Source organism: Cardiocondyla obscurior, linkage group LG13, assembly GCF_019399895.1.
Source record: "Cardiocondyla obscurior isolate alpha-2009 linkage group LG13, Cobs3.1, whole genome shotgun sequence".
NCBI classification, from domain to species: domain Eukaryota; kingdom Metazoa; phylum Arthropoda; class Insecta; order Hymenoptera; family Formicidae; genus Cardiocondyla; species Cardiocondyla obscurior.
The window spans coordinates 4661770-4688186 of record NC_091876.1 but is presented as its reverse complement, the minus strand read 5'-3'; the positions used below and the strand labels follow the sequence as shown (position 1 = coordinate 4688186).

At 44.8% G+C, this 26417-nt stretch overlaps 1 protein-coding gene across 3 annotated transcripts in view; it reads right to left on the bottom strand.

Annotated features, from left to right (window-relative positions):
• The window catches only part of Sema2a (Semaphorin 2a), a 339187-nt gene that overhangs the window by 149720 nt on the left and 163050 nt on the right, over positions 1–26417 (bottom strand). For 2 of the 3 annotated variants that reach the window (XM_070665271.1, XM_070665272.1), the window contains one exon: positions 5512–5636. In XM_070665271.1, the coding sequence (XP_070521372.1) occupies positions 5512–5636 (125 nt within the window). Of the gene's footprint in view, positions 1–456; positions 5481–5511; positions 5637–26417 lie in introns of those variants that run through there. The other variant, XM_070665274.1, reaches the window with a different exon arrangement.

The window sequence follows — 26417 nt, the reverse complement described above, 5'->3', positions numbered from 1 at the left end:
ATCGTACGATCAAATCTCCGGGACACCTCGGTTATCTCTAATGAGAATCCCGACGACGAATTTGCCCTCATTATGTCAGCCATGAAATTATAACTGTCCATGCATCGCGGATTTAAATACTAGACCGCAATAGCATTTTAATTCTTTTTTTCTTTTTCTTTTTTTTTTTTTTTTTTATTCTTGTGTTAGTAAAGCGATATTTTTATTACGAGATATGTCGCGGCATTACGTGATTTAAATATACAAAATTAGTTGCTTTATTGAGACGAGTTTGCAAGTGAATTAGATTTTTTTCAACGCATTTTATTTTTTTAAATGTAATTTATATTGCATGTACTAGAAAAAAAAACAATGCGCGCGTTATTATATTTACGGACATTAATTAATGATTTTAATTTCTTTATGATAATTACACTTGAATAATCAACGTCGACGGCGTGTTGCTGGCTTACTCACATTTGTAGTTTTCGGATAGATTAAGGTGGGTTATTCTCCATTCGTTCGTCTGTCCGTCCGTCCGTCCTTCCTTCCTTCCTTCCTTCCTTCCGTGGCAGTTTCTGGATTATCCTAACGCGTTGCAGCACTTTCACATCCCTCGACACTGTATTACACTGCTCTGCTTTTTTTATATTCACTATCACTAATCACAGACACTCGAGAGACGAACGTTTAAAAAAATAACGGTGGTTTATCGCGACGGAATTTTCACGATTTAAATTAGGAAGCGCGACGAACGATTATTCGTTTCATAAATTTCCACTCCCGATATTCGTAGCGGTGCTTACTTTCACCGAATCATTCTCGATCCCGGCACAGGAAACCGTCCGCGAGGTTACTTTCGATCCTTCGGTGAATTCCCCGTCGGCGGGAAGAACGATGCCGAGAACTTGCTTGCTCCAAGCGGCGAACGAAACGGGCCGCGATGCGACATGTCCTCCTTGCACTTTGTCTTCTCCCTCAAAAAGTCACTTGCTGGAAGCGGGATGAGAACCTCTGCCGCGACGAAGAAGGCGGGCGAGGTGCGGATCTCCTGACGCTCTGACGTCGGCAGTTGCCGGAACGCCCGGAACTTGCCGAAGATGATTTTAATGGAAGCCGGCCGGAGTAATATTCGTCGGACCCGTCGGACGCTCCGTGCGCGCTGCGTTCGCTGCGCCGCGTAACCTTGTCGTTCCGGAGCAACTTTTTCGAAGGCGCAAAACGAAGCGCACAACGACGAATGCACCGAAAAGAGTACAGAAAATAATCGTTCGTTTTCTAGCCGACGTCCTCGACACTTTTTCGTATGCCGGAGTATCCTGCTCGCGGTTCGAGAATACGCGAAATCACGGAGCGATTGGTGACACGTCATCGCGCTCGAAGCTCCGCAATTAGACTGACCGTTTGAGATTTCGTCCCTTGGATAGAAAGAGACGACCGCGTAAAAGAAGTGAGAGGTCCGATAGGTCCGATCGCCAACGCCGTCCTTCTCGCACGGAGTTCTCGGAAGCGCCTGAGCTAAACCGAATTCTCGGAAGCAGCCGAGCTCGGCGAAATTCTCGGAAGCGTTGACCGTTCGACGTCGAGTCGATCTGTTTACATTTTTTTTATGCATTCAACGAGCTCGAGGCGTACTTCTTTAAAAGAAATAAAACTAAGCGTTCTTTCGCGACTACGAAATTTATCGTTACTTTTCGAGCTCCCAGATCGTCGCCGTTATGAAACTCTTGTTCGAGCCAGCCGCGAAAGCAACGTAATATTCGATATAATATGTTTAATAATATTCGCTGTAATATTTGGCGTATCAATTCTTTCTCAGTGCGTTAATCTGCGTTGAAGGTAAAAACGTAATCAAAGGCGGGACGCGCGAGCGATATTCCTCAACGAGAATTCGAGCAGATAATACACAGTCAGCGGACCGCGTCAGTAATCGGACAATATTGAAATCTGCACGTCCCTTTTACGAATAGTGAAATATATAGCATTAAAGACAAACGTAGATTATCACAAATAACACGAAATTGAGCGCTGACACGTGAGAATAAACATAAAACGGTGTCGTGTCGGACCCGCCACGAACGACCCCTTCATCGATGTTGAAAGGAGCCACCGTGGCCATGGAGTCGGGAGATGAAGACCTCAACAAATGCCGAGATTTGGTTGCCTCGGATGATGGATGTGATCTTGCCCGAGGGGGAAAACAACCCTGTTGAGCAAAAAGAGCGGAAGCGCGCGCAGCGCGAGAGAGAAATCGAGAGACAAAGAGAAAAAGACAGAGAGAGACAGAATAAAGAATTACGAAAAGACGACGCCGATGATGGAGATAGAATTGACGCAGGAAATATGTGCATGCGCGCAGAAAACCGATAAAAAAAAAAAAAAAAAAAAAAAACAAAAAAGAAAAATGTAGAAAAAGAATTGGCATCGAGTCACCAGAGATTGGACAAAATTGCGAAAGACAGAGAACCTCTACGAAAAGAGAGATTCGTCTCGCATCATCAGGAGGAGGTACGTCGTGCTGTCGGCGGACGAATGCAATTTTTCACGAACGCTACGAGGGCGGAAGTCTGCCGGAAACCGGAAGCGGGATCGGCGAGTTCGCGTAACGCGCGAGAGAGAAACAAAGCTCCAGCCGGACGTGCGTCTCGCACGTGTGTTCGCGAGCATTAAAAAAAAACGCACGGTCTTATCTCACTCACGACGGAGAGAGATTAATGCCATTTGATGAATCGCGATGTTCCTCTATGCGCTGTCACGTATAATTGTAGCCATTCTTCACTCCTCACACAAGTAATGTCTGTGTCATGTCGTTGCATATTTAGCTCTGCACGATAAAACGTAGTAAATCCTTAAATTGTACGGTAATTTTTCAACTAACAACGCAATCGGTTGCTTGACACGGGTACGATATGCCGTAGAGATAAAAATCGAATTTATATTTCGACCGATTTATCTAATCTTTGTGAAATTAAGCCAGTTCTGCAAATTAAATTTTTTTTTTTTTTCCTGACTTTTATTCTTGCGCAGAATAGATAAAATTTGACTCTAATCTCCTTTAACCCAATATTACCAAGAGAAAAAATAGCGCGGTAATACAGTAATCAAGGTGAGGTTTATTAAAATCCAGCTGGAAGAGATTAGGTCGTAGTAATGAATTTTCGTAGATATTAAATTAAGTCTGATGTTCTTTAAACTCTAATTATTTCCATAAAATTATTGAAGTTTTAAATAATACAAAAACTTCCTTTCTTTCTATTACAAAACGGTACAAAAATAAGTATATTTTTAATATCACTTAATCAAGCTTCGTCGGAAAAAGGGATTTTGTTATTAAAAAAAAAAAATAATAAAGGGGAATGTATAAAAATATCAATAAACGACAGGTGCACCGAAACAATGTAGATGATAAAGATATAAAACAGAGAAGAAATAGGCGACGGCGTAGGTATTACATCAAAGACTACATCGTCAGAAGCGGAAGTGATGCTTATTCAGTTGGAAGTTGCAGCGCGGCTTACTGGGTTTCCGAAAGATGGAAAGAGAAAGAGAGACGAGGTGGAGAGGGATAACCTGCTGCGGTCGTGAACAGAGAGCTAAAGAGGAAGCGAGAGAAGGAGGATCTATCGGCCGGAAGGCGTAGATACTTTATCCACGCTACCTACTACGACCGCAATAGATAACTCCCTAGAAAACTTAGTAAAATCACTTTAGTTTGCACATCGGTCGCTTATAACGCGGTTCCGCACTTCCGTTCGGTTACATCGAAGGGTCCTAATCATCGATCGCTGCGACGTTAATATTCCTGAAAATTAAAAAAGATTTTTCCGCGTTGTCGCAAAGAAAAAAAAAAGGGAAAAAGAAAATTATTTTCAAAATGATACCGCGTCTGAAGTATACATAATGTAATATGCGATAGATTTTTCCTCTCAACGTTTACACGATTCTGACGCATGTTAAACAGGATGAAAAGAACACAAACGAAATGCAAGAAAGGAAAAAGGGGCACGTATATACGCGATCGCTGCTGCGTCAAAACGCGGGTCTCTCCGCGCGAGTGAGTCGTCATTATTATATCGCGCGAGTGTTCGCGGGGCACGGTAAATGTAATTAAACGTCCAAGCGCGTCGGATTCGAATGGTCTAAAAGATCGGAATTTCCAATAGCTCGTTAAAATGATGTCGGTAGCGCGTTTTCCCGAGATACGGTGAAACGTTGGCCGAGCTCGCCCGCTTCGCGTTTACCGATCCGGTCGGTGTTGCGAGGCGTGATTAACATCGAAATACGAATGACTTTATTCGCGAGGGGGAATCTCCGCCTTGTTATGCAGATCGAATTTATGGCTAAATCATATGGTGCCCTCGCGGTCGTCAACGTTACTCTTCTCGCATTTCGCTCGCGGCGGCAGTGCAAAATCTGGATAACGAGGCTGAGTGCGAATGCGGAGCAGAAGAGAGCAGCGCGCAAGCAGGTGGCTACATTATGAATATGCCTTAAAGTAGCTTTCTAACGGACGCTTTGCAGCCGACTCGCTCTCCCGTTTTCCCGTCGTTCTCCTCCACTTTGTGTCATTGTTTTTCTCTCTCTTCGCCTTTTTCGCCTGTCCTTTCTCTCTCTCTTTCTCTCTCCCTCTGTCGCCTATCTCTCCCTACGGTCTATCCATCTCCTCTCGTTTTCGCCTTCATCGTCCTCTATCTGGCTCGCCGGCACGTCTGCCCATTCTCGGGCCAGCAGCGAGATAGACGTTTATCTCTCCGTTTCTACAAACTGGGCTCGCTCGTGTTGCGAGGCCGGGGAAATTCAGGCGATCGATAGGATACCGCATCAGAATCACTCACAGACGAGCGCTCATTTCTCTTGCATTCTTGCTGCTGACTGTAATGTTGCAGCGAGACGATCGCCGTTACTCACATGTTGCGTTACGTGTTTTTCGGCGTTTTTTTCCCCGCCCGCTCTCAATATTATACCGCGAGCACCTCATTTCCCCGAGCTTAAATACGATTCTGATAAACGCACCGCGCGTATAACGGCGAATATTTATCGACGGATCCCCGGGATCTTTGTCCCGCCGTAATATCGCACGGTTCCAAGTACCATTTCGCTTGATTCTTCATTATAATTAATTTAGATTCCTCCCGCCGCGCTTTAAGCTACGCCGAACGTTGATAAATACCAATCATTTATCAGGGAACTCGGGGCGCTCTGTCGGAAAATATATAATTGTGAAAAACCGGTCACGCTCTTTCAACCAGTTATTACGCTAACGAGCCCTCAAAGGTGGAATATCCAATACATTAAATTGAAATTTATCATCAGCACCGCCGTGCTGTCAGTGCTATCGTTACATTAAACGACCGTAACGATATAACGACGTTATTCATTATACTCGCGATGCCCAATTGAAGAGGCAGTAATCTTTGCGACGCTAAAGCGATCGGTGCTCCTTTACGTTTTTTTTTTTTCTTTTTTTTTATAGTAAAATAAAAACATGTTTATTAAAAAATTTAATCGGGGCGCATCGAGGAGATGACTCACCTTCATGTAGCTTCTCCAGAGTGCCCTCAGCCAGAACTCCCGCGAAGAAGAAACAGAACCAGAGAAAGCCGACCATTCTTCTAATTCGGTTTCTTGACGTATCCATTCTGTTAGCACTTTGATGCTGCAACAGAAACGCAAATCGTTAACCCGATCGTAGGTGAACGTAAAACGTGGTCGGCACGTATTAATATTTCATTCCGACGATTACGCAATTTTTAAAACATACAACGACGAGGCTTGGTCTTTATAAACCTTAACGCTTCTCACGAAGGAGCTTCCGCGATTCACGGAGGCTGAAAAGCCGGGCGAGGTGAAGGCAGTTGCTCACGACAGACGCGTCTTAAAATACAGAGCGGCACGATTAACTGGATTATAAATATATACTGACGTCCGCGCCTAGAAGAGAGAGGCAAATCGATAGCTGGCGGCTTGCCAGGATTCTCCGTGAAGCGCCGCGCGCTTACGGATAATTAAGAAAACGGCGCGTGATAAATCGCGATCGCGTACGGCGGGTCGAGGAGGCGGAGCGGGCTTTTCGGGCGCGGCGGCCAACGTAACGTAATGACAAAACGTTAAACGGGAGAGCAGCGGCGGAGGTTGTTAACATCGCGCGCACGGGCAAATATGTTTTTATCGCCGCTTGCTTCTCGCGGCGAGCACTCCGGCGGCGGGCAGGAAAGTTCCGGGCAAGTTCGCGCTGCAGTATCAATAACCAGTTTTCCGGGACGAAAAACTATCCGAGTCTCTTGGAACCGCCGGCGGATATCCTTCCAAGGATCCTCCCCCTACGGTCTCTGGCGCGGGCAACTGCGAAGCTTCCCTCGCGAGCTTTTCTTATACGGCCCGCCCGCGCACGAACGGGAGAGGAAACAAAATAACGAATGGTACTAATAGAGCGTTCTTGGTCTCCAGGAAACTTTTCTACTGTGCTGCTGCAGAGCGCCGTAGCCGCAGTATTGGTCGAACGGTGCGTCGTAAATCAAAAGTTTCTCACCTACAGAGAGGGAGAGAACGCGAGTATGTATATAACGCTAGCGCGTGCAATAACCGTGTTCTCCGAGAGCGCTTTTTTTCTCTCTATCTCTCTCTCTTTTTTTTTCTTTTTTACTAGTTTGCAACAGAAATCCCTAAATAGACGACACTAAATTAAGAAGTTTCACGGAGCTGGTGATGATCGCCGCGAAGTAGCTAACGTGATCACGGCGAGTAAAACGCGGTGGTGTAATAAAATTACGAGCTTTGCGTGTATTAGTATCAGACTCTCGTTTCAGCGGCGCGCAAAAAAAAAATCGATGACTTTTCGCGATAATGCTTCGTCCTCTCGATAAATGATTCGTGCTGAACGACGCTTTTTTTTTTTTTTTCGAACCCGAGTATGCGCGAAGCGCAGCGTGATGAAATGCGGAGATTAAAGCGCACGACGGTAAATTTACTCTTAATTATAATGCACCCGCTTGTATAACAGAACGGTGAAGGGAATCAAATGAAGAGAAAATCGAAGTACCATCTTCAGAATTTCCCACCGGTATTCTCGCGACTCAACGTTCTCGGTTTCTCAGGTCTTGAGTGTGCTTTCGAGGAGCGATGCACTCATGGCATACTAAAACGCCTCACTCAATCAGTTCAGCTTTACGCAAAGCGGCATTTCTAGGACGCTCGTCCTTAGATCCGTAATTTGCGCGATGCCCTCAAAGCCAACCGGGCTCAGCTGTCTCTGTCCACTTTAACGATTCCAAGTAAACGTAACCGGACATTCCTTTGGCCGATTACGGCTCGTAAGACTTATCGACGAGCGCCGCGCTCAAGTGCACGCACACAGAAGGACGCTTCGCTATCCATGCCGTATCGGAAAACGATATCTAAAGGCCATTTGTACCGCGCTTTATATCGTTTGCACGTCAAGTTGATAAAAATTACTTAGCGATGAATAATTGAAACGCACGTCGTTACCGCCGCTATTAGCAGTCGAAACGATCACCGGGGCGCGTAATTCCGTAAACTGGCTGGAATTAATACGGTTAAGAGCGCCCAGCGAAGGCCGTAATTACGAGTCTTCGAGAATTATGATTTTCCGAAACGACGAAAAGTTATTTTAAAGTTCGGGCATTTAATTATTCCCGGATACAGACGACCTTGATGATAAATTTGTAACTCGTGTTAATTGATTAATGGAATCGCGACTTTGACGGTGGTAAAGTAATTGGGAAAGGATCGGAGGCCTCGGGCAGAAACGCCTCGAGCAGCAATGGCCACTTAGCCACATTGCAACAGGCATTAGCGGTAACGAAGTTAACGAGAGCTCGGTTAAACCGGTTTAGAGGGCACGAAGACGGGCCAGGGGAACGAAAAGCCTAAAACCCAACGGCGGTCTTCGGCTAAGCCCGGCTCCTTCGACCTTGTTGGAATTAGCAACTTCTACGGACGGTCCTCCTTCATCATCTTCACTTTCTCTCGGTATTAAGCGTTTTCCGAGTCAGATTTTATGTTTCGCGACGACACCAAGAGAGCGATACTTCCGCGTAGGGCCGCTGTACTCGTTACGTTAAACTTGAACGCGAGGCTTGTTCGCATCCTTCTAATATTTATCGTTCGCGTACGTTCCAATTGAGCTCCTTTCGTTATACATTTATGTATACGTTATTGAATGCAACTCTCTTGAATGCCTGTTCGGTGTTCGCATAGAGGCTCGTTGAAACTAGATAGCCCAAGTTTTTAATTTGCCCGACTCTGATTCTTCCTCTAGTGGAGCGGATAGGAGAAACCTCTCCGATTTCAATTTTGCCACGAAGAATCCCCCTCGACTCAGCTCGGTATAGAAATGCCGGACAAGAGGGAGTCCTCAAGTGCACTCGAGACTGAAGGACGCTCAGGATCAATATTTATAATCTAGATTCTAGACGGTCAGAGGCCCTGCATCGTCCACGCCTAAAAGTGCCAAACCAAAGAACGCGCGGCCGGTTTCGCCGTTTTCAATTTTTTTTTTTTTTTTTTTTTTTTCTTAAACTGCGCGAGCACTCGTTCTAACTGGCGAAATAAAATATAAAAACTTACGTTTTATTCAATTTCTTATTAGAAACGTTGCTTTTATCGTTAAGTTTAACCGTTTAAAGCTGTCGACGGCGGGAAATGATCAGCTTTGCTCTACGGGAACACGCAGGCCCCATTAACGGAATCACAGGGGCATCGGGCTTGGAGCTTGCACTTGCGATCACCGTGCTAGCATGCCTCCAAACGAGCTCCCTCGGAAACTTTTTATTTTGTAAGAAACAGAGGAAGAAAAGACGGCTCTAGCTCGTTAGCCACGATTACAGTGGAAACTACAGCGGGAACACCGATCACCGCTATCCACTGCTATCTGCGAACAGGCATGGTAGCCTCTGTAGAATTCGCGAGTAGCCGATAGTTGACTAAGACGTTCCACCGACAATTTCACCCAGACGCGGACAATCGGCTAGACACTCGGAAGTTCAACGGCAATCGCGTTTATCACGGTAAAGAAAACGGCGAATGGCCAGTTCGATGGCTCAAACCCTTTGAAGTTTCTGAAAGCTATCTCGGGCGTAATAGTTTTGAGAGAGGGGGGATCCCTTTGTAGCTCATGGTGAAATATAAATCTGCAATACAATAGAACTTTAAAACGTTGAAATAAAAAAAAAAACTTTTATCTTTAAATGCATCTGCACCGATTCGTTTAGGCGAGAAGGCGTAACATTGAAATAAAAAAGAAATAGAAATGTTACGTGAAAATAATTACGCGTTAACAATCAAGGAAGTAAACTTGAGTTACAAATAATTTGAATTCTTATATTTATTGATAATAACAGAAAATTTATTATTCGGCATATTAATTTTCATTATACTTCTTTTCATTTACTATTACTTATCTTTCTCTACAACATTATGTCAACATGAGATCCCATGACCAAGCAAACAGAAACTTCGTTGCGAGAATCTTGAAATGTACGACATCGTTATACGATCCTGCATCCCCCAGCAGAGGGTTGTCTTTCGTTCAAATCGGGGCAGACTGGCTTTTTCACTAATGAACCGAGGGTGTAAAGAATGTTTTGAAAGGGCAGATCTCCTTTCTTTTTGATCGTATTTGGAGAATAAGCAGGATCCGAATCCCCATCTTTTACAAAAAGTAACATCTTGCCGAATAACGCGAAAGCACTTTATAAAAAATTTTTGCCTACATCCAAACATATTTTCAACAATTCCGATGAATTAAAAACGTATTGGAAGAAATAGCAATCCGACGGCGCTGAAATCGATTAATAAAATTATAAAATATTCCCGGCGCCGTGCATTCTTATCTTATACATTCCCGCGAATCTTAGTTCACTCGCGTACATTCAGTTTCATCCGCTCTCCGCGATGGAACTTTTTTAATTTCCGTCCGTAAGAACTAAAAAAATGTTCGCGCAAAAATCCCTGCAATATTTACCCGCATCTCCCCTACCACTTTCTCGTTTTGTTCGCGAATTTCGTAACTCAATCTCACCGGCGCGCCTGAGTTCGTCCGCACACGGGCATCGACCTCGCAAGTCTAAATCAATACCAATAATTCTTCTGCATTTTTTTTTTCTTTTTTTTTTTCCATTTCCTTCGCTCCGAGGTGATTATTTCGATCTAACTGACGCGGACGAGTGGGAACGCTTCGACATTTCGTGCGGCATGCGGTATTTCACCCGCGCTTAAAACCACCGACGAGATCCCAGCGCCGTCAAAGGTCTGTAATGTTCCCAGTTTTAAGCCACCCACGACGACGTGATAATCGAGTGTGCTACGCTTTTAGCTATAATGGACAAGTACACGCGTCGCTAGGAGTGCGCTAAAGAGAACCAAGCGGAAAGGGAGCAGCGCAGTTCGCAACGCAAAAGGGGCTGGGAGAGGCGAGGGAGGCAGAGCGCGTACCACGGCGAACAACTGCGTGGTAACTGAATTACTTGGTACATCACGCTTACTGGTTCGATGATGCGATTTCACGACAATCCAGAGCGGCGAACGGCGACAGCGACGGCGACGACAACGACGCAAGTGAATTTTCATCGTTGCTAAAAGCGACACTTAATCAATGCTTCGAAGACCTACGATGTTAAAGAGAGGTCCCGCGCGACTAACCTACCTGCTTTGAAATAAATTGAAGTGCGCAATACATATACATATAATATATATATATAACGCCGGTATATAGATTTTACTTAGTTATCTTCCCATTTGCACGAGTGAAAATTATTTATTATTACATCGTAAAATAATTGGGGACAAGGACACGCGTTGCTGCTGACAAGCGCAGTCAGATTTCGCGTCATCGCCCCAGCTTTGCACTTCCGTACTTACTATACGGCTTCGCGCTCTGACAGGTTGTTAATTTTAACCGTAGGAAATTTTGTTCGAGGCCATTTGTCTCGGAACATCTGCCGTGCCCTGGGAGAGGTAAAAGTTGCACCTCCGTCCGATCAAACATTTACACGAAATAACCGCGATGCGCATAACGCCCGAATAGAATTTCTGTCCTGAGAAAATAAATTCACAATTTAAGCCATTAATCTTGCCGATTTGCGCTATTTATCTTGATCACCCGCGAGCACGCCGCTACCGGCGTGTATTACACATGTACGCGCTTCTCCGCTATTTTCCTTTCGATAGACCTTTATTTGTCCGTCTTATATAGATCCGCGGGAGTAAGAAAAAGAAGCCGCGAGCGGAGATAAACCGACACCGCGTCTTTTTGCCATGTACTTTGAGCGAGGAAATACAGGAGTATCGCGGAAAGAAAAATAATTACAGTTCCGATCTTCGGGTTCCCCGGAGAATTACTACGCGGGTCGGCGGAACGAACGACCGAGAATAGAAATGCGCCGGAAGAAGTGAAATTTATTTGCGACCATGCGCGGTAAACCTTAATTGTGAATTTGTTTTAACGGATGGAAGCGAGATACGTACGTGTAAGGGGATTTAACCAACCGAAAAACCAAACGGGGGATGCTTCTGGCGTCGCTTCCTTTTCGACGCCAGGAGCACGCACGTGGAAATAAATAACGGGCGAGCGATCGTTCCTGAAACAAGCGGTGGAAATATCGAGAAGCAAGGATACACCGAAAAATACAATTTTTGCATGCGGCATCTGAAATACTTCTATCGCTCGAAGACCGCGGCGATATCGCGAGTTTGATGAATTTATCCGTCGCGTTCTCTTTCCCCGTTTGTATCCGTGCCTTTTCATTTTTCGCCTCTGTCCACCGATACTTTTCCTCTCCCCTTCTCCCTACCTCCCCCTCTCTCTCTCGCTTTTTCTCTGCTTTTTCCCAAAGCTGATTGCGCTGGGAATATAATTTGATTGCTTCGGTGCCCAGTCTCAATAGACGCGGTAATCCTAGCTCGCGGCTTAATGAAAAAGTATTATTGGCTATTCTTCTTCTAGAGCGACTCCGCTGATCCCGCAGAGCCCGAAATTGTACCTCTGCGTTATACGACACGAAGAACAAAAAAAAGGAAAAAAAAAAACGGCATTAAACGATGAGGAATAGCGCTCATTGAATGCAACGTCCCACGTTGCGTGCCCGCTCTCGGTTTTTATTTTGAAAAAGCCTGTATAATGTAAGGCGCGAAAGCTTCTCTTAACGTTACAGAGAACGATAAAGTATGAAATGGATTTTGGAGAATAAGGGGTGGCATTACTCATCTTGCATTTATAATTATTCCAAATGAAGATTGGTGAGAAATGGCTGATTAATCTTCCAGCGCTATTTATCAACTTGCCGGGGAGTCGTTAAATAAATGAATAATTCTGTTCGCGCCATTATTTCTTCATGCTGCTTTAATTCGTAACGCGATATAACTGTGTTGCTAATCGCAAAACATTTTTGTAATAATCCTATTAAGTCTTCATCGGAAATGATTCTTATTTGGCGTGGAAAATAAATTAAACATTTTGCAAAGGACTCGCGAAGGCTCCCGAAGGCTGGAAAGTGAAATTTTTGCGCGGTAAAAAAAAAAAAAAAAAAAAAAAATTAAGCGATAACGGAGCGTTCTTAAATTATAGCGGAACATTCAGAGATTCCGTTTTCAAGTTCGGAACAATAAGGTGACGCAATAAAGGTAGGATTTATCATTGTGCGAAGTGCATTTGTATTAATCAATGTGCCATTAGATCGTAAATTAACCCGATTAATTTGCAACGAATAAACCTCCCTTTGTTTTCTCAACTCGATAGTCCCGAACTTCCCATCGGTCTTTTCGTCTCGTTCTTTTCCTCCTCGAATTTCTGCCGACCTTCGTTAAAGCTTTCTTCGCCGGAGCATCTTATTCCGCTCTTCGACCTATCGCTCTGATGCTGCTTCGTTAGTGAAAAGATTCCTACCAAAGGATTCGATGTACTTTAAAAATATTAAAGCGTACACTCGTTCCCTAAGCGAAACATTTGTTCTTTGTTATGTTCTTGTAAGCAGCTCTCAAAGGTCCCTTCTTGAAAACGAGATTTCGACGGATGTCTTTCATTAAACTTGTAAGACGAAAAGAAAGAAAGAAAAAAAAAGGAAATTATTATACGTATATACGCTCGCTTTTCGTAATTATATAAAATATAAATGCGCCCATACGCCCGCGCGTAATACCCGCTTTATATACAACTGTTCGACGTAAAACACAGCATTTGCATGAAAGTAAATTCATAATTACATAAATTCTAAGTTTTCGCGCAAAGGTGATTTGCAAATTTGCATAAATATTTTTTTAAGCTAAAACTTTATTCGAAATCACGACGGCGTCTTCAGCGTGTCCGTCCCGAGATACATCTCATCTTCGCGAACGCATAGAAAGAAAAAAAAAAAAATGCAATATCGCGCAACATGAAAAACGATAATACGGCCGGATTGTCCGGTCTAATATCTTGTATACCAATGAAAAGATCGTCGAAACAGCCATGAAAAATTACGGTCACTACGCTCGATAGCAAAAGTGGCTCTCAGATTTCCCCGCAGGGCCGCGAGCAAGAAAATGGAATATCTGGCCTGACGAGCTAAGCCAATAAATCATCGTCCGCCATCAAGTATCGCTGCAGCGGCGTCTTCGCCGCCGTTACCGGAAGAACCGCGAATTCTTAAACGGCACGATAACAGCTCGGGAATCAGGAAATAAGTGAGGCGTTTACGTCTCGTCCGTCTCTCGTGGCGTCTCTATTGCGGAAGTCAGTCGGAAAAGAGCGTGCAGTCAACAAGGCCGTAAACTTATCGGTGATACGCCGCGGTACAAGAAGCCGTGAGAGAGTCGTCTTATATTCTTTCGTTGCCGCCCTCGTTCGTACCATAAATCTCTTTATACGCTCAAGTTTATTTCGTCTCTTATCGCCGTCTCATATAATTTGTTAATGACGCAATAAACGCGACCTGCATAATAGGTGCTCGCCTGTAAAATGCACTCGTTTCTGTTTGCGTTACGTTCGGTACTAAACGAGAAAACATCTTACGTCTCATGCCGCCTGATTTATTACTAAACTATTATCTCGTTTTTAATAATGGAATATATGTATAATCGAAAATTAAATCGTCAAGATTTTTATCTGCATATGTGAGACGTACAAGGGGAGCGCGGGGGTAGGTAGGTAGGGAGATGGGTGGTGGGGATGCGAGCGGTAGGCGGCTAGCGGTGAGCGCGAGCTACGTGCTTCCCCCACCTCATTCATTCGGCACAGGTAGACTATAGAGCACGTAGTTAAGAGAGCACGCGGTCGCACCGGAAGTCAGATAATTATTCGATCTACGGAGACGTATCCCGGCAGGAATCGCATCTTTCACCCTTCTCTTCACACGGAGAATACGGGCAAGCAGTTTTCGTCCCTTTAAAGTAAGTACGATCCTCGTTTACGTGCGTACGTCACCCGGGCGGTTATCTATCTCGTTGAACAATCGTTGTAGACTCGCTGTAGACTTGGCTCTTTAAGCCAAGCTCCGAGCAATCCGATCGAACGAGCAGAGCGACGTATTGAATAGTTAAAAATTCGGTATAAATTCCATTATGCGACGCGTAAAGGTGTGAAGCGGGCGAGATTGAACAGCGGTCGCGACCCAAAACATTGCGTGGTAATTCACGTGAACATTGAGCACGCTGGCTGCTGGTCGAACACGCAATTCAGACGCACCGACAAATATCGTCATTTAATAATCGTTTTTCCCGTTTCTGTTTCAGATAAGAAGAAGCTGAAGTACCGCATCCCAATTCCAGACACTCTGAGAGGAGGAGGAGGCCTCGGAAAGGCATCAGGCATCGACGGAGCAACTCGAAGGTAAGAAATAAAAAAGATCATTTCGGCTTTAGATAAAATTAATAAAATATTGCTTCTTCGATGATAGGAAATTTTTATTTTATTATTTAATTGATAAATGGTTTAGAAACGCGTATAGAATTTTTTTTTCTTTAACTGACTTGATTTATAGCATATCACTAATTTTCATTTTGTATTTTTCTTCTGTTACAGAAATTACAGTGCTGTTATCGCCGACATTAATTATTAAACGAACCGCAGCCGGTTCGTCGGTCGTTTCGGGAGTGCCGCTAGTTACCGGACGTTTTTTTGACGATTATTTTATTACGGGAGTGCCGAAATATAACGCGCGAAAGTGATCAGTAATTTTCGGGAATTGTAAAATCACGGTCGGGGTGTTCGCGAGTGACTTGTGCGCGGAAGGATGACTCGACACGTCCCATCTGAGAGGAGGAGCAGGCCCGGGGGGCATCTTGCATCGGCGGAGCAACTTTTAAGTAAGCATCCATTTTTTTAAAATAAAATCTTTATAAAAAAAAAAACTTTGACTCTTTTTTTTCTTATTAATTTTATTAATTAATACAATGGCATGTCTACATTAATATGTTCCGTTTTATGTTACAGCCACCGGCAGATTTTTACAACTCCGCTGTATGCAGATTGGTAAGTCGCATCATTTTTTTTTCTTTCGTAATTTGTAATTAGGGTCCTTTAAAAAATAGCGTGCGTGCGGTTTCTTTTAATATGAACAAAATGCGCGAACAGCGTTGTAGTTGTCTTCTTGAAATCCATTTAAGCCGACAGAATATAGACCGGTACGCCTTTCAACCGTCCGAAATATCTCCACCCTCACGTGCCCAGGGGCAGTCAGCTCGAGTATGATTCATCCCCCGATTTGTTATTTTCGCATTAACTAACTTCCTCTCTTCACCCTCCTGGAGATTCCTTTTTGACTCGCGAGGATACGACGGGCAAACGGTCGATGGATGGAAAGCCATTATCCAGCTGTTTGGCGCGTTAATGTCTTGTTTATGTGAAGGAGCTAGTCATTTGCGCGCATCTATCAATTTACTACTAACAGCACGTAATGCGGCATATTCTTGACTCTCATTGCATCTGAAATATATCATGCTCTAACAATATTGTGTTACTCGGGGATCTATCATTTTCTATCTTTTCTCGAACATCTTTCTCTTGATCCTGCCCAGCCGCTCGTTATTAATTTAATATCGTCATTACCAATATATTGTAAGCAAAATTGAATTACGATCGGAGTAGAAAAAAAAAAATGAGAAAAGAAAAATAAACTTTTTAAGTCTCACGACGTTTCGTAGCAGCGTACGGCGCGTATTAATGACCCTCTTCGTCAGTCACGTAAACTTAATTAATCGCTACATTTCTGCACGCGGAAAAAGCAGCAGTCACACTACTACCGTGCGCATAATCGTTAATAGCATACCCGAGGCAGCATCCGACTCATAGAATAAGAGGAATGAGATAACATTTTCTCGTCTGCCGTGAAATTCAAAGGGAGCGAAGCGCCATGCGCTCGTTTAATATGCGTAATCTTATTCGCGATAAGTATCCCCCCGCTCGCATAATTAGTCGAAAAGATAAGTATAATTGCGACTTCGTTTCCTTTTGCTCTCAGGTACTCGGTTAATATTACATATTCAACGTAACGCTTTCGAATTAACAATTAAACAGCCGTTTGGTGATTTCGTTATCGTGCGTGCGTGATCAATTCGTCGATAAATTTTTTAAGCATCCTTCTATATACGGTGCGTCGTCCCTAAGGGAACGAGAGAACGCACCGGTGTCTGTCTTTTACCATGCAATTTATCATGCATACGAATGCATTGTAGCGGATATCCCTTAAGGTTACGATGCCCCACGGTACATGTACGAACATTTAATGCACGACGCCGCTATAAAAGCGACGGTTACACTTGTACGTGATGCACGTGCCGACCGGCGACGGGCGCGTTAAATTGTAATAGGTGTAAAATTGCGCGCCAGACTATGCGACACAAAGAACGAGAACACGAAGAGTCAGCGTTTCCTTCTCATAACGCAAGGGACACCGGTTCGAGGACGCGAAACGTTCGCGCGAAAAAGCGAGTTTTCTATTTTTCGTTATCGCCCGCCGGTGTAATTCAAGGAGCAAAGAAAAAAATGTAAGAAAAAAAAAAAAAAAAAAAGTTTCGAGCCAGACTTACACGTGTAATCTCGTAATGAATTCGCGATGTGATTACGCCGTCTGATATGTGCAATCTTAATGAGATCTCCGCGTCGCATATCGCGACGATGCTTATAACGGCGCGTATTGAGCTCAGAATCAACGAGTCCCGGTGTCCTTATTGTCAGTCACGTGGCTATATGAGATTCCTCGGATCGCAATCTCGTCTTATTTCCGCGGGAGGAAGGCAGGGACGCTGGCAGATGGAACGTACATACGTACGTACATACGTACGTACATAAGACATCGTCAACTCGCACCAAATGCAGAGAAAGAGAGAAGCTTACGAGCGTTACTCGAGCACACGTGGCGCAATAAAAATGCACATTTACCTATCGTGCACATTTTACGCGACGCGAAATCAAAATAATTGAAATATATACGTCGGATCGAAGTATGGCTTGAATTCGAAGCGATTAAATCACTTGGCGCGAAACACCGAAGGCATTTCCTTGATCGCTGCGTTTAGGGTGAACGATCTCGGTTAGCGACATGATAGAATTGCTCAAGTCACGCGACCCACCTCGACTTATTTTCCACATATTTAATTCATAATCCTTAGCTTATAATTTGTCATTAATTGCAAGCTCTTTGTGCATCATATGCTCCATCGGCCGCGTAATTGCCGCCGATATTGCGTGAAGTAAAGCGAAATCAATCGCATTATGCTACCGTATTTGTAAGCGTTCGCCCTCACGTAACGTTACACATTACGAAATATCGATACGATCGTATGAGCCGTAATCATCCACATCGATAACGCCATTCTGTACCTATATATACAATAGAAATACGTATTACATAATCGAAGCGGATGAAGGTAATTAGATTGCAATTTGATACCGTTATAATTACCGAACATCGGCTGCGCGAGGCGAAGATTCCAGGAGCATAGCAATTTCCAATGAGAATAAAGCGATTTATCACGTCAACTCTGTATAACACCGAATTTCGCCGTAATATTCAGAACCCGGAGAGCTCGCTGGGCCGAGAGAGAGAGAGAGAGAGTTACGTAATTCTCCTCGCTTCTCGCAATCACGGGCCGAGATTGTAATCGTGTCGTTACACGCGGTAAAACCGTCCGTTTCACGGTGCCAAGGCTTCAAGAAAAAGTCTTCGAGCGATAGCGCGGCTAATCAGAATCCGGAGACGCGGTAAGTGGAAAGAGCCGACCGCTTAGACACGCTTTTGAAGTCCCAGCGAAGCGTAAAGTAATCCGGCGCTGTACGCGGGTTCCCAAGGTATCACCTCGAATCGTTTCTACGACGCCGGGACGGCAGATTATTAATTGTAATTAAATTCAGAGAGCCGGATGAGAGAGAGCCGGTGCGGTTTAAGCAGCTAATTCGCAGCCCATCGCGTTGCTGTACTCTTACAAACCCTCGTGCTTTACGCTTGCTAAAAAAAAAGAGAAAAAAAAAAATCCCTCAGCCACAGGGCTCCGTGTAACGGATTTAGCGAGACGTTGTGGGTCTTTGAAACTTTTAACGAAACGAGACTTAATAAGGACGGCTTAACGATCACTTAATCAAAGAGCACACGTATGCTGGCGTGCGCTTCTTCAGCAGCCAAGATTTAAAAAAAATTGATTATTTAAAGAAATTATTCCTTACGCGGCACTGTATGACTTCGCTCGCTGTTCATCTATCTAACCTCGGTTCAATAACGAAGAAAAAAAATTTTTTTTTAAGCTGAGACGAGTTAGATCAATAGCCGTGCTTTTTTTTTCTCGCAAAATAGATGAAATAAAATTTTGATTTCCATTTTCTCCCTTTCGACCGATTTTATAGTAACCGTGATATACTGACAACCCGGGCCCATCCAAAACAAGTGGCAATCACGACTGCGGTTAATAATTCGTGCCCGCAAAACCATGTTCGGGAGGAGAGTGCGACGGGCGAAACATCGCGATGCTCTGCGGTCGCGACGTAAAACCGTGAGTCCGATAAAATCCGACGCTGCAGCGACGACCGGAATATCGATACGCGAAAGTAAGCTCGGGCGAATTAATCGTTACACCTGATAGCGCAGAGAGCGGGGTTTTAAAATCTCACAGCGTATTTCCGGCGCACTCCCGATAAATAGCAAGAAACGCCTGTTTTCTTGAAACGCATCTCCGTGTCGCGAAAGTTAAACATCTTTCGCGAGACCAAAACCGCGAGACACGCTACCGAAGAAAGTTCGACGAGTCTCGACGGTAACGAAACAATCTCAAATTTACATAAAGCGTATGCGCGTATCTGGTGCATTACTCACGATAATCTCGAGCCGCGCGATTGCCAGGCCGCGGAGTATAAAACCACAGACTTAAGCCGGGACGAGATTAAGTGGAGCGAGCACGCTGCGCGCGGGGCTGAGCAAACTTATCGTTTCAAGTTTTAATTCGAACTTTTTATTTATACACATCACGAATTCCGCGCGAACTCGTACGTCGAATCGCCGCCACATTTTCCCAACGTTCGCCTCGTTGAATCTTCATTCGGCGCGGTATCCCATCCCAATTTTGCGCCCGCGATAAATTATGCATATCACGACGGTATTCGCAGAACGGAGTCATTTGTATTATAACAATGCCTTCGTACGATTATCCGTTTCCCTCCTCGGCTCGTCATCCGAATTTTCCTCTCGCGTATTTTCCCCCGTTATCGGAACAGTTATCCGATTTTTACTTATACACGTAGCGCGATAACAATGTTAAAGTAAATCAGTATCTCCGGGAAGGGGAATTCGATAAATTAACTGTCGCGAGACGCGAAAAAATATTTAAAAGGACGGTGTAAGACGTAGGCGGGCATGAAAATCAGATTTGAGATTCGCTTAGAGGCCTGCTGTTCAAAATCATTGAACATAATTAAGCGTGGACGTGACAGGAGTGACGCTCGTGCTTGGTTCGAGCGACGTCGTATATTTTCAAGCTTACTTCTTTTATTCCCTCCCCCTCCTTCTATCTCTCTCTCTCTCGTTCTCTTTGGTCTCGTCTCTCTCTTGCCTCGCTCATACTCTATCACAGCTACTCTTCGACTCTCGCCGCCTCTCTGCGGGGTAGCAGAAAGGTTAATGCAGTTACTCGTTCCCCTCTCGACCCTATGCCTCGCTCCCTGCTTTCGCACGGGGCTGGCGAAGAGCGTTAGGGCTTTTCCCGTCGAGACAGGCGTTGGAGACGAGCGTTTTAGTAAAATGGCCTGAAAATGCAATTATCGACTATAGGTGTGCAGTAATGAATTGCTCGCGTTATCTACATAGACACTTCTGATCGGCCCGATGCCGACTGGCGGCCGGGATTCAGCAATTTTGCGCAGAAATAAAAGAAAAGAAAAAAAAAGAAAATATCTATCTCCGTCCGTCGAGGCTCGAAAAATCCGAACGACGAGGTTACAGCTGATACCCCGCGATAGAGTTAACTCGACTTACCGAGATTACGAGGGCCCGGCTGAGGCCTTGGGCGGGCACCAAGAGAACGCCATCGTTCAAGGGAATTAATTTATGGATTAATAAGGGACCCTTAGGACTTAATGTATTTACGCCGGTAATTCGCGTACCACCTGGTTCTGCCGAGTGTAAGGCGGCGCAAACTCTCCGTACGTTACACGTGTTGCCTCGTAAAGTTCCATCTACTATAAGCTAACGAATAATTCAAACCCGCCCGTATTAACAAGGGTACGGTTCGTTACGACGATTTCGCCCAAGTAAACGAAATACGAAAAATACATACTGTCTCTGATGCTGCTTGCAAGCAAGCCCGGCGAAAGGCTGGATTTTCACGACCGACCGATTAGCTTTATTCTCGATGAAAAGTTAAGAGAGAGCGCGCGCGTGGGCACTTGTCTGCGAATTTTAATTACATCCGAGCTAATCGGGTAGGGCAACGTTTAGCGGAGAATAGCGGATGGAAGTGACGGTGGGTAACACTGGAACGACGTTAGCGGAATCAGGTCAACGGTACTTGTCCGATTTTCAATAGCAATAGCAACCGCGCGAACAGAATTGGTAGAAGAGGACAGGTAATGCCGAGAGATGTGCAGAAGGAGGTAGAGCACTCAAAGGTGGATTCGCATAGTGCTTACCGGTTTAGTTCACAGCTCGTGGTTTCCGTCAGAGGATCTCTGGTGTCGGCAGAGCGAGCCCGTTGAAAGCGCATCCGCTCTCGTTGGCTGCCATCGAGCGTGTAAATAGAACGCCTTGTTTATAGTTCGACATTGAATAATCATTGAATAATCATTCGTCAAGCGAAGTCTTAACGAACCAAGCAAAGGAGCGAATCTGTACGAGAAGTAACCTAGTTTTCGTTAACTTCTAACACTCCCGGGCATCTCATACGTAAATTGTCTTCCCGTATAAGAAGCGTAAACCCGTATAAGAAGCGTAAAACAAAGACTAAAAAGATAGAAGAAAATAAATGTACAAACATAAAGAAAAAAAAAAGATTTAATATACTTGTAAAAATCGTGATGTATTCAAGTTAAAAGATTTGGGCGGGCGAGCGACGAGTTCGGCAGCGCGGACGGCGTCGTAATTTCGCGCGCGCGACTTACGGCAATCTCGGTAGCGATCGCGGATCGCGCGCTCGGTGTACGGACTCACAGACGACAGGCCACTCAGTGGTGTAAAGGTTGAGGTTGGTCCGAAAGTAGGTCAACGCATTAGCTGTCCTACTCTCCGCATTATTCTTCTCGCTCGCGACAGCCGGCGACCGATCGCTAACGCCGCCTGGGATCCACGGCAACTTTTCGGCGGCGTACGAGATTCGCGGACACACGTGGTCTTCTCGCCATCGTCCTGCATATTATAATTGACGCGCCGAATATTCCTCGCGCGGAGAATACGTACAGATATATTTTTATAATACACATATCAATTCATTGTACTTAATTAACTATAAAAAAATTTTTGTCGCCGTATTCGTTAGGCAGATTATTCGCACCGCGCACATACATGTGGACCTCTTGTCAAAAGATAATTTATTATTTCTGTTTTATCATAATTTTTATTTTATATTCCCTTCATTGTATATTAATGTATATATTTCATTGTTCTAATTATATCGCTGTTGCAAACAATTCTATTACTTCACGCGTGACGCAAAAATATAAAAAAAGAAAAAAAACGAAATTGCAATTGATGAGAGTTTCATTAAGTGTCTCAGCAACATATGGTTCTTGTTCTTATCGAATTATCGCCTTAAGCCAATATCTCGGTGTTCAATTTACGTCCAAGTTTCGTAGAAAAATACGTTTCTGGAGACTATATGCGACCCGAAGTGTCGGATTACCTTTCATTTACCCTTATCAACAGTAACACCTCGCTATCATAAGTCCTTGAAACACGCTGTCGCCGTCCTAACTCATAATCCGTCCGAAGGATCGACGCCAGTAGGAAGTACTATCCTTAATTAATGGATTTCGCCGTACATCGTATCAGACATGCAGCGAGATTTTCGACTTTACCGTCTTTAATTTCTCCCAGCGCGACCATCTTTTCGATTTTCCGTCACAAATTTTTATTTTTACGGAAAACTAAAAATAATTACATACGCGACAAAGAAACGACGCGTCAAGATATGACTCACGTATAGTGCAAGAGCTTTATCTATAATTTTATCTATGAACTATATTAGAAAATTTTATTCGCGAGACGGTGACGATGAATCACCGACAAATGAATCAAGACAATGATTAATCGCGCGTGCGATATCTGTTATTATTTATAATCCTATTTCGCAATGAGAAGCCGAGAAAATCCGTCCATTACAATCGCGGGAGATAACGAACGGAACGTAATACGCAACGGGATGTTCCATGTAAATGCGGCGCATGTGATAACAGATCCAGAGTGCGGCTCCTCTTGATGTACAAGATTACGTATAAAGAGATCTGTTAGACTTGATTCGTATCGATGATAATTCGAATATTAAACGCGCGAGTTAAAGCGTTCCCCTCCGCGATCGATATTCTCGCTCCGCATCCGTAATCCGTAATCGTCGTATTCGCAGGACGTTTTACATTGTACTCACGGTTAAATATGATCGATCGCGTTATCAAGACTTGGTTTTATTCCGCCGAAAGATTTCTCCTTCGAGGCAGGAAACTTTGAAATACAACCGCCTGTAGTAGAGATAGACCGGTTACGATGTAAATGCAAATTCGGATGTTCGTCATAATTATTTGACTTTTCGGGTGAAATATTTTCGCCGCGTCAGGTATCCACATATTATTCTAATAACGCGCGGTATATATGTATCGTAGCTCGGATTCGGATACGCTTTCCCGTCCGTGCGAACGAGTAACCGAGTTTTACAACAAATGGACTGAGATTAAAATGGTGATATATGAAAATCAGTGAATGTCACGACCCGTATCCCAGTATTATCGGTACACTGTTCGCCGGTGGGAAGCGTAATAAAAGTGTAATACGTGGAAATGCACGGCGGATACCGACAATGCGCCGAGGACGGCGCGGAAGCCGTGCTCCTCGGTACAATAAACAGGTTACAATTCCGCGGCAAATGCTATCTGCGCCACCGCGAACGTTTTTCATCGTGTTACTAAAACGATACGTGCTGCACAATAACGCCCTTTCACAAACTAAGCATTGTGATCCCAAGTAAGATAAAGCTTTTGTAACAGTGGCTCTAATTATTTTGCGCGACAATAAATAACGCCAACGAAATTTAATGAACATTACTTGAAAATAATTAGCGAGGGAAAATAATTATTCGATATCAATGGAGCCAATCCGGGATTTAAAAAAATTAAAAAAATAATAAAAAAAAAAAGACAGAGAAGGAAAAGTTTCGGAGGAAATTATCGAACGATTTTCCTCGGCTAACTCGACGGACAAGTCCGACGCGACGCCGCAGACGTGGTGACCGGTGAACTTCTCTCTGAGTTGCGGCGGGGTGGTGACCGGCACCAGAATCGCTCCGGACAACTGCGGAGAGGTGCTTGATTCATGGTCGCGAAGACCTCCATCTCCGTCGCGTCGTCCTCTCTCGCGCGCGTGCATAATACTTCCTCCCCGTTCGTCTCGGTTTCTCATCCTGCGCGGTTTCCCAGCCTACGAGGTAAAGGCGTGCGGAACCGTTTTCGCCAAGGGAACGGATTTGCGCAGCGAGGTATCTGGTAGACGGCTCAATACGAGCCGAAGAATAGTAGGGGATCCACGTGTAGATTCCGCCGCGGTCAAGTTAGTCGTCCACTCATTTACACCCCCTTGTTCTCTCTCCGACGCCCAGCTCGTCGCTCTTTTCCCGTATTTCTTCCACGCGTTATCTCTCCGGGTCCGCGAAACGTGAGAAACGCGGGTGGCGTTTCTCCTTTTTCTGACCAGCTGGCACGCTCGAATTCATATATCGGATCTGCGATGTCGACGATAGCGCGAACCGCCGCTGCTGCTGAAGTGACGTAATGAAGTGCCGCAATAAAACGAGTATTATATGGAGCCTACGATGCGTTAATTTTTAATTCTCGTTCGACGTCGGCACGATTAATTCCCGGTACTCGCGTTGCGTTAGCAGTACGAGAGCGATGACTCTTGTTTTCGATTCGCACCGGCGCGCCGGCGGAATTTATCTAGATTTCACGCGGTGGTATTTGCCTTCTTGATTAAGGGAGAATAAGAACGCGACTTCGCGAGGTGTACGCGGAATAACGGTTGCGGAACGTTACCGACGCGTTCACCCGATCCTCCCGCTCGTCGTAAAGTTAGCGGAGAGCTCGCCATTGCGAAACTCAGGGATTCCTTCGAGATCCTCGCCCGCCGCCCTTCACCCTTTGTCTTAAACGGAAGTCCGCGCGAGACGCTTGTCCTTTCGACAAATTCTCCACCGTGATGGAAGAACGTTTCGCTGCCGGGGAATTGTTACGAGGAAAACGAGCACTCCGATGCACTTTCCTCGAACACAAAAGCGCGCTCGTTACCCGGGTCTAAGATCGTGAAAAGGGAAGGAGGGTTAATAGGATCCTCGCGATGTGCCGCCGCTATTACCCAAAATTGATCGCGATCGTCGTCAGTTTGAATCGCGCGGAAAGCTTCATCGTTTCGCCGATCGTTAATGCACAAATGCGTCCAATTTTAACCCGGCGCGAGCCGACTCTTTTCACTTCGCTCCCCTACATTTACAAAGTACAAATCATTCGATTTGCCCCGTAACGCTCGCAAGTATTCAAAAGCGATATTCCCAATATTCGCGCGGAATAGAAATGCGCGGCCCGATACTGAGAAACAATTCGCTCAGGTAACGAAGCTCATCGTTGCGCATATTAATTGACGCGACGTCTATACGCCGCATCACGACCGCCGCAACTCGACGTTAATGCTGCGTGTCCTCGTACGCGAATATTCACGTCGAATAACACGCCCCAATTATTTCATATGGACAGTAACCGAGTAAAAATAAAATCGCGAAAACATTGAACGTTGCATGTGTAATACCGATTTTGAAGCGCCTGGAATATTTGCGGTGCGAAAACAATGGCCGAAAATTTTCGCTCGACTGCGGCATCTCGTCGCCTCGTAATCAATCAAGAAACGCAATTTCCCCACCAAATTATTAATTATTGATTTCGCTCGGCAAAGTAAATGCAATTTTTTCTTTTTTTTTTTTTCCCTCCCCCCCCCGTTTCGATACTTGTAACGCGTATTCCGTAGAGTAATACGATTACGTTGAAAAATCAAATGCACTTCGAATAAAATTGTTGAAAATTTTAAACGCGATTAGCGGCGCGAGGCACATCGCGACGTCGCGTTTAGAACGTACGAAAGTGACTTCGATATTGAATTTCGCGACGATGACTTATGCGAGAGAGATGCCTTTTAGTACACAACGGTAACTGAGTTACGAGACGCGGCAGAATAAAGTGCTCCGCGAAGTTAGTAATACTAGTTATAGCAGGAATTGTCTCGGGGGGAGTATGTTACCGCGAAGTATGGCAGTGTAATGGGCGGCACGTGGGAAATGCCGGCGCACTATAGTATTAACATAAGTGCCGTAACGCCTAACACGCGGCAAAGAGAAATTCGAATGATCCCGCATCGCCGTGGCGCCAAATGCAATAAACAGTTTACGAGGGGGACAGCTTACATGTTACGGGGAACTCCGAGCACGGAGTGACTACCGCATAGATTTAATCGCCCGTTGCATATATTAAGGCTGACCTGACGGCGCGGCCGTTTTAACTCGCGAGTCTTGGGGACTGTTAGATTTCTCGCGGAGCATGAAAACGGCATTATCTTGATAAGCGTTATCCCGGGAAATCCTTCAGCCATTATTGAACATATTTATCTCCTTTCCCTGGCTTTGCCGGTGCGCGCGGAATGATAAATCAACTATTTTCCCCTTTCGGCATTCCGCCGCTCGCTCTCAATATTGCATAAAAGCGGGCTCGCGCCGCGCGATGATGA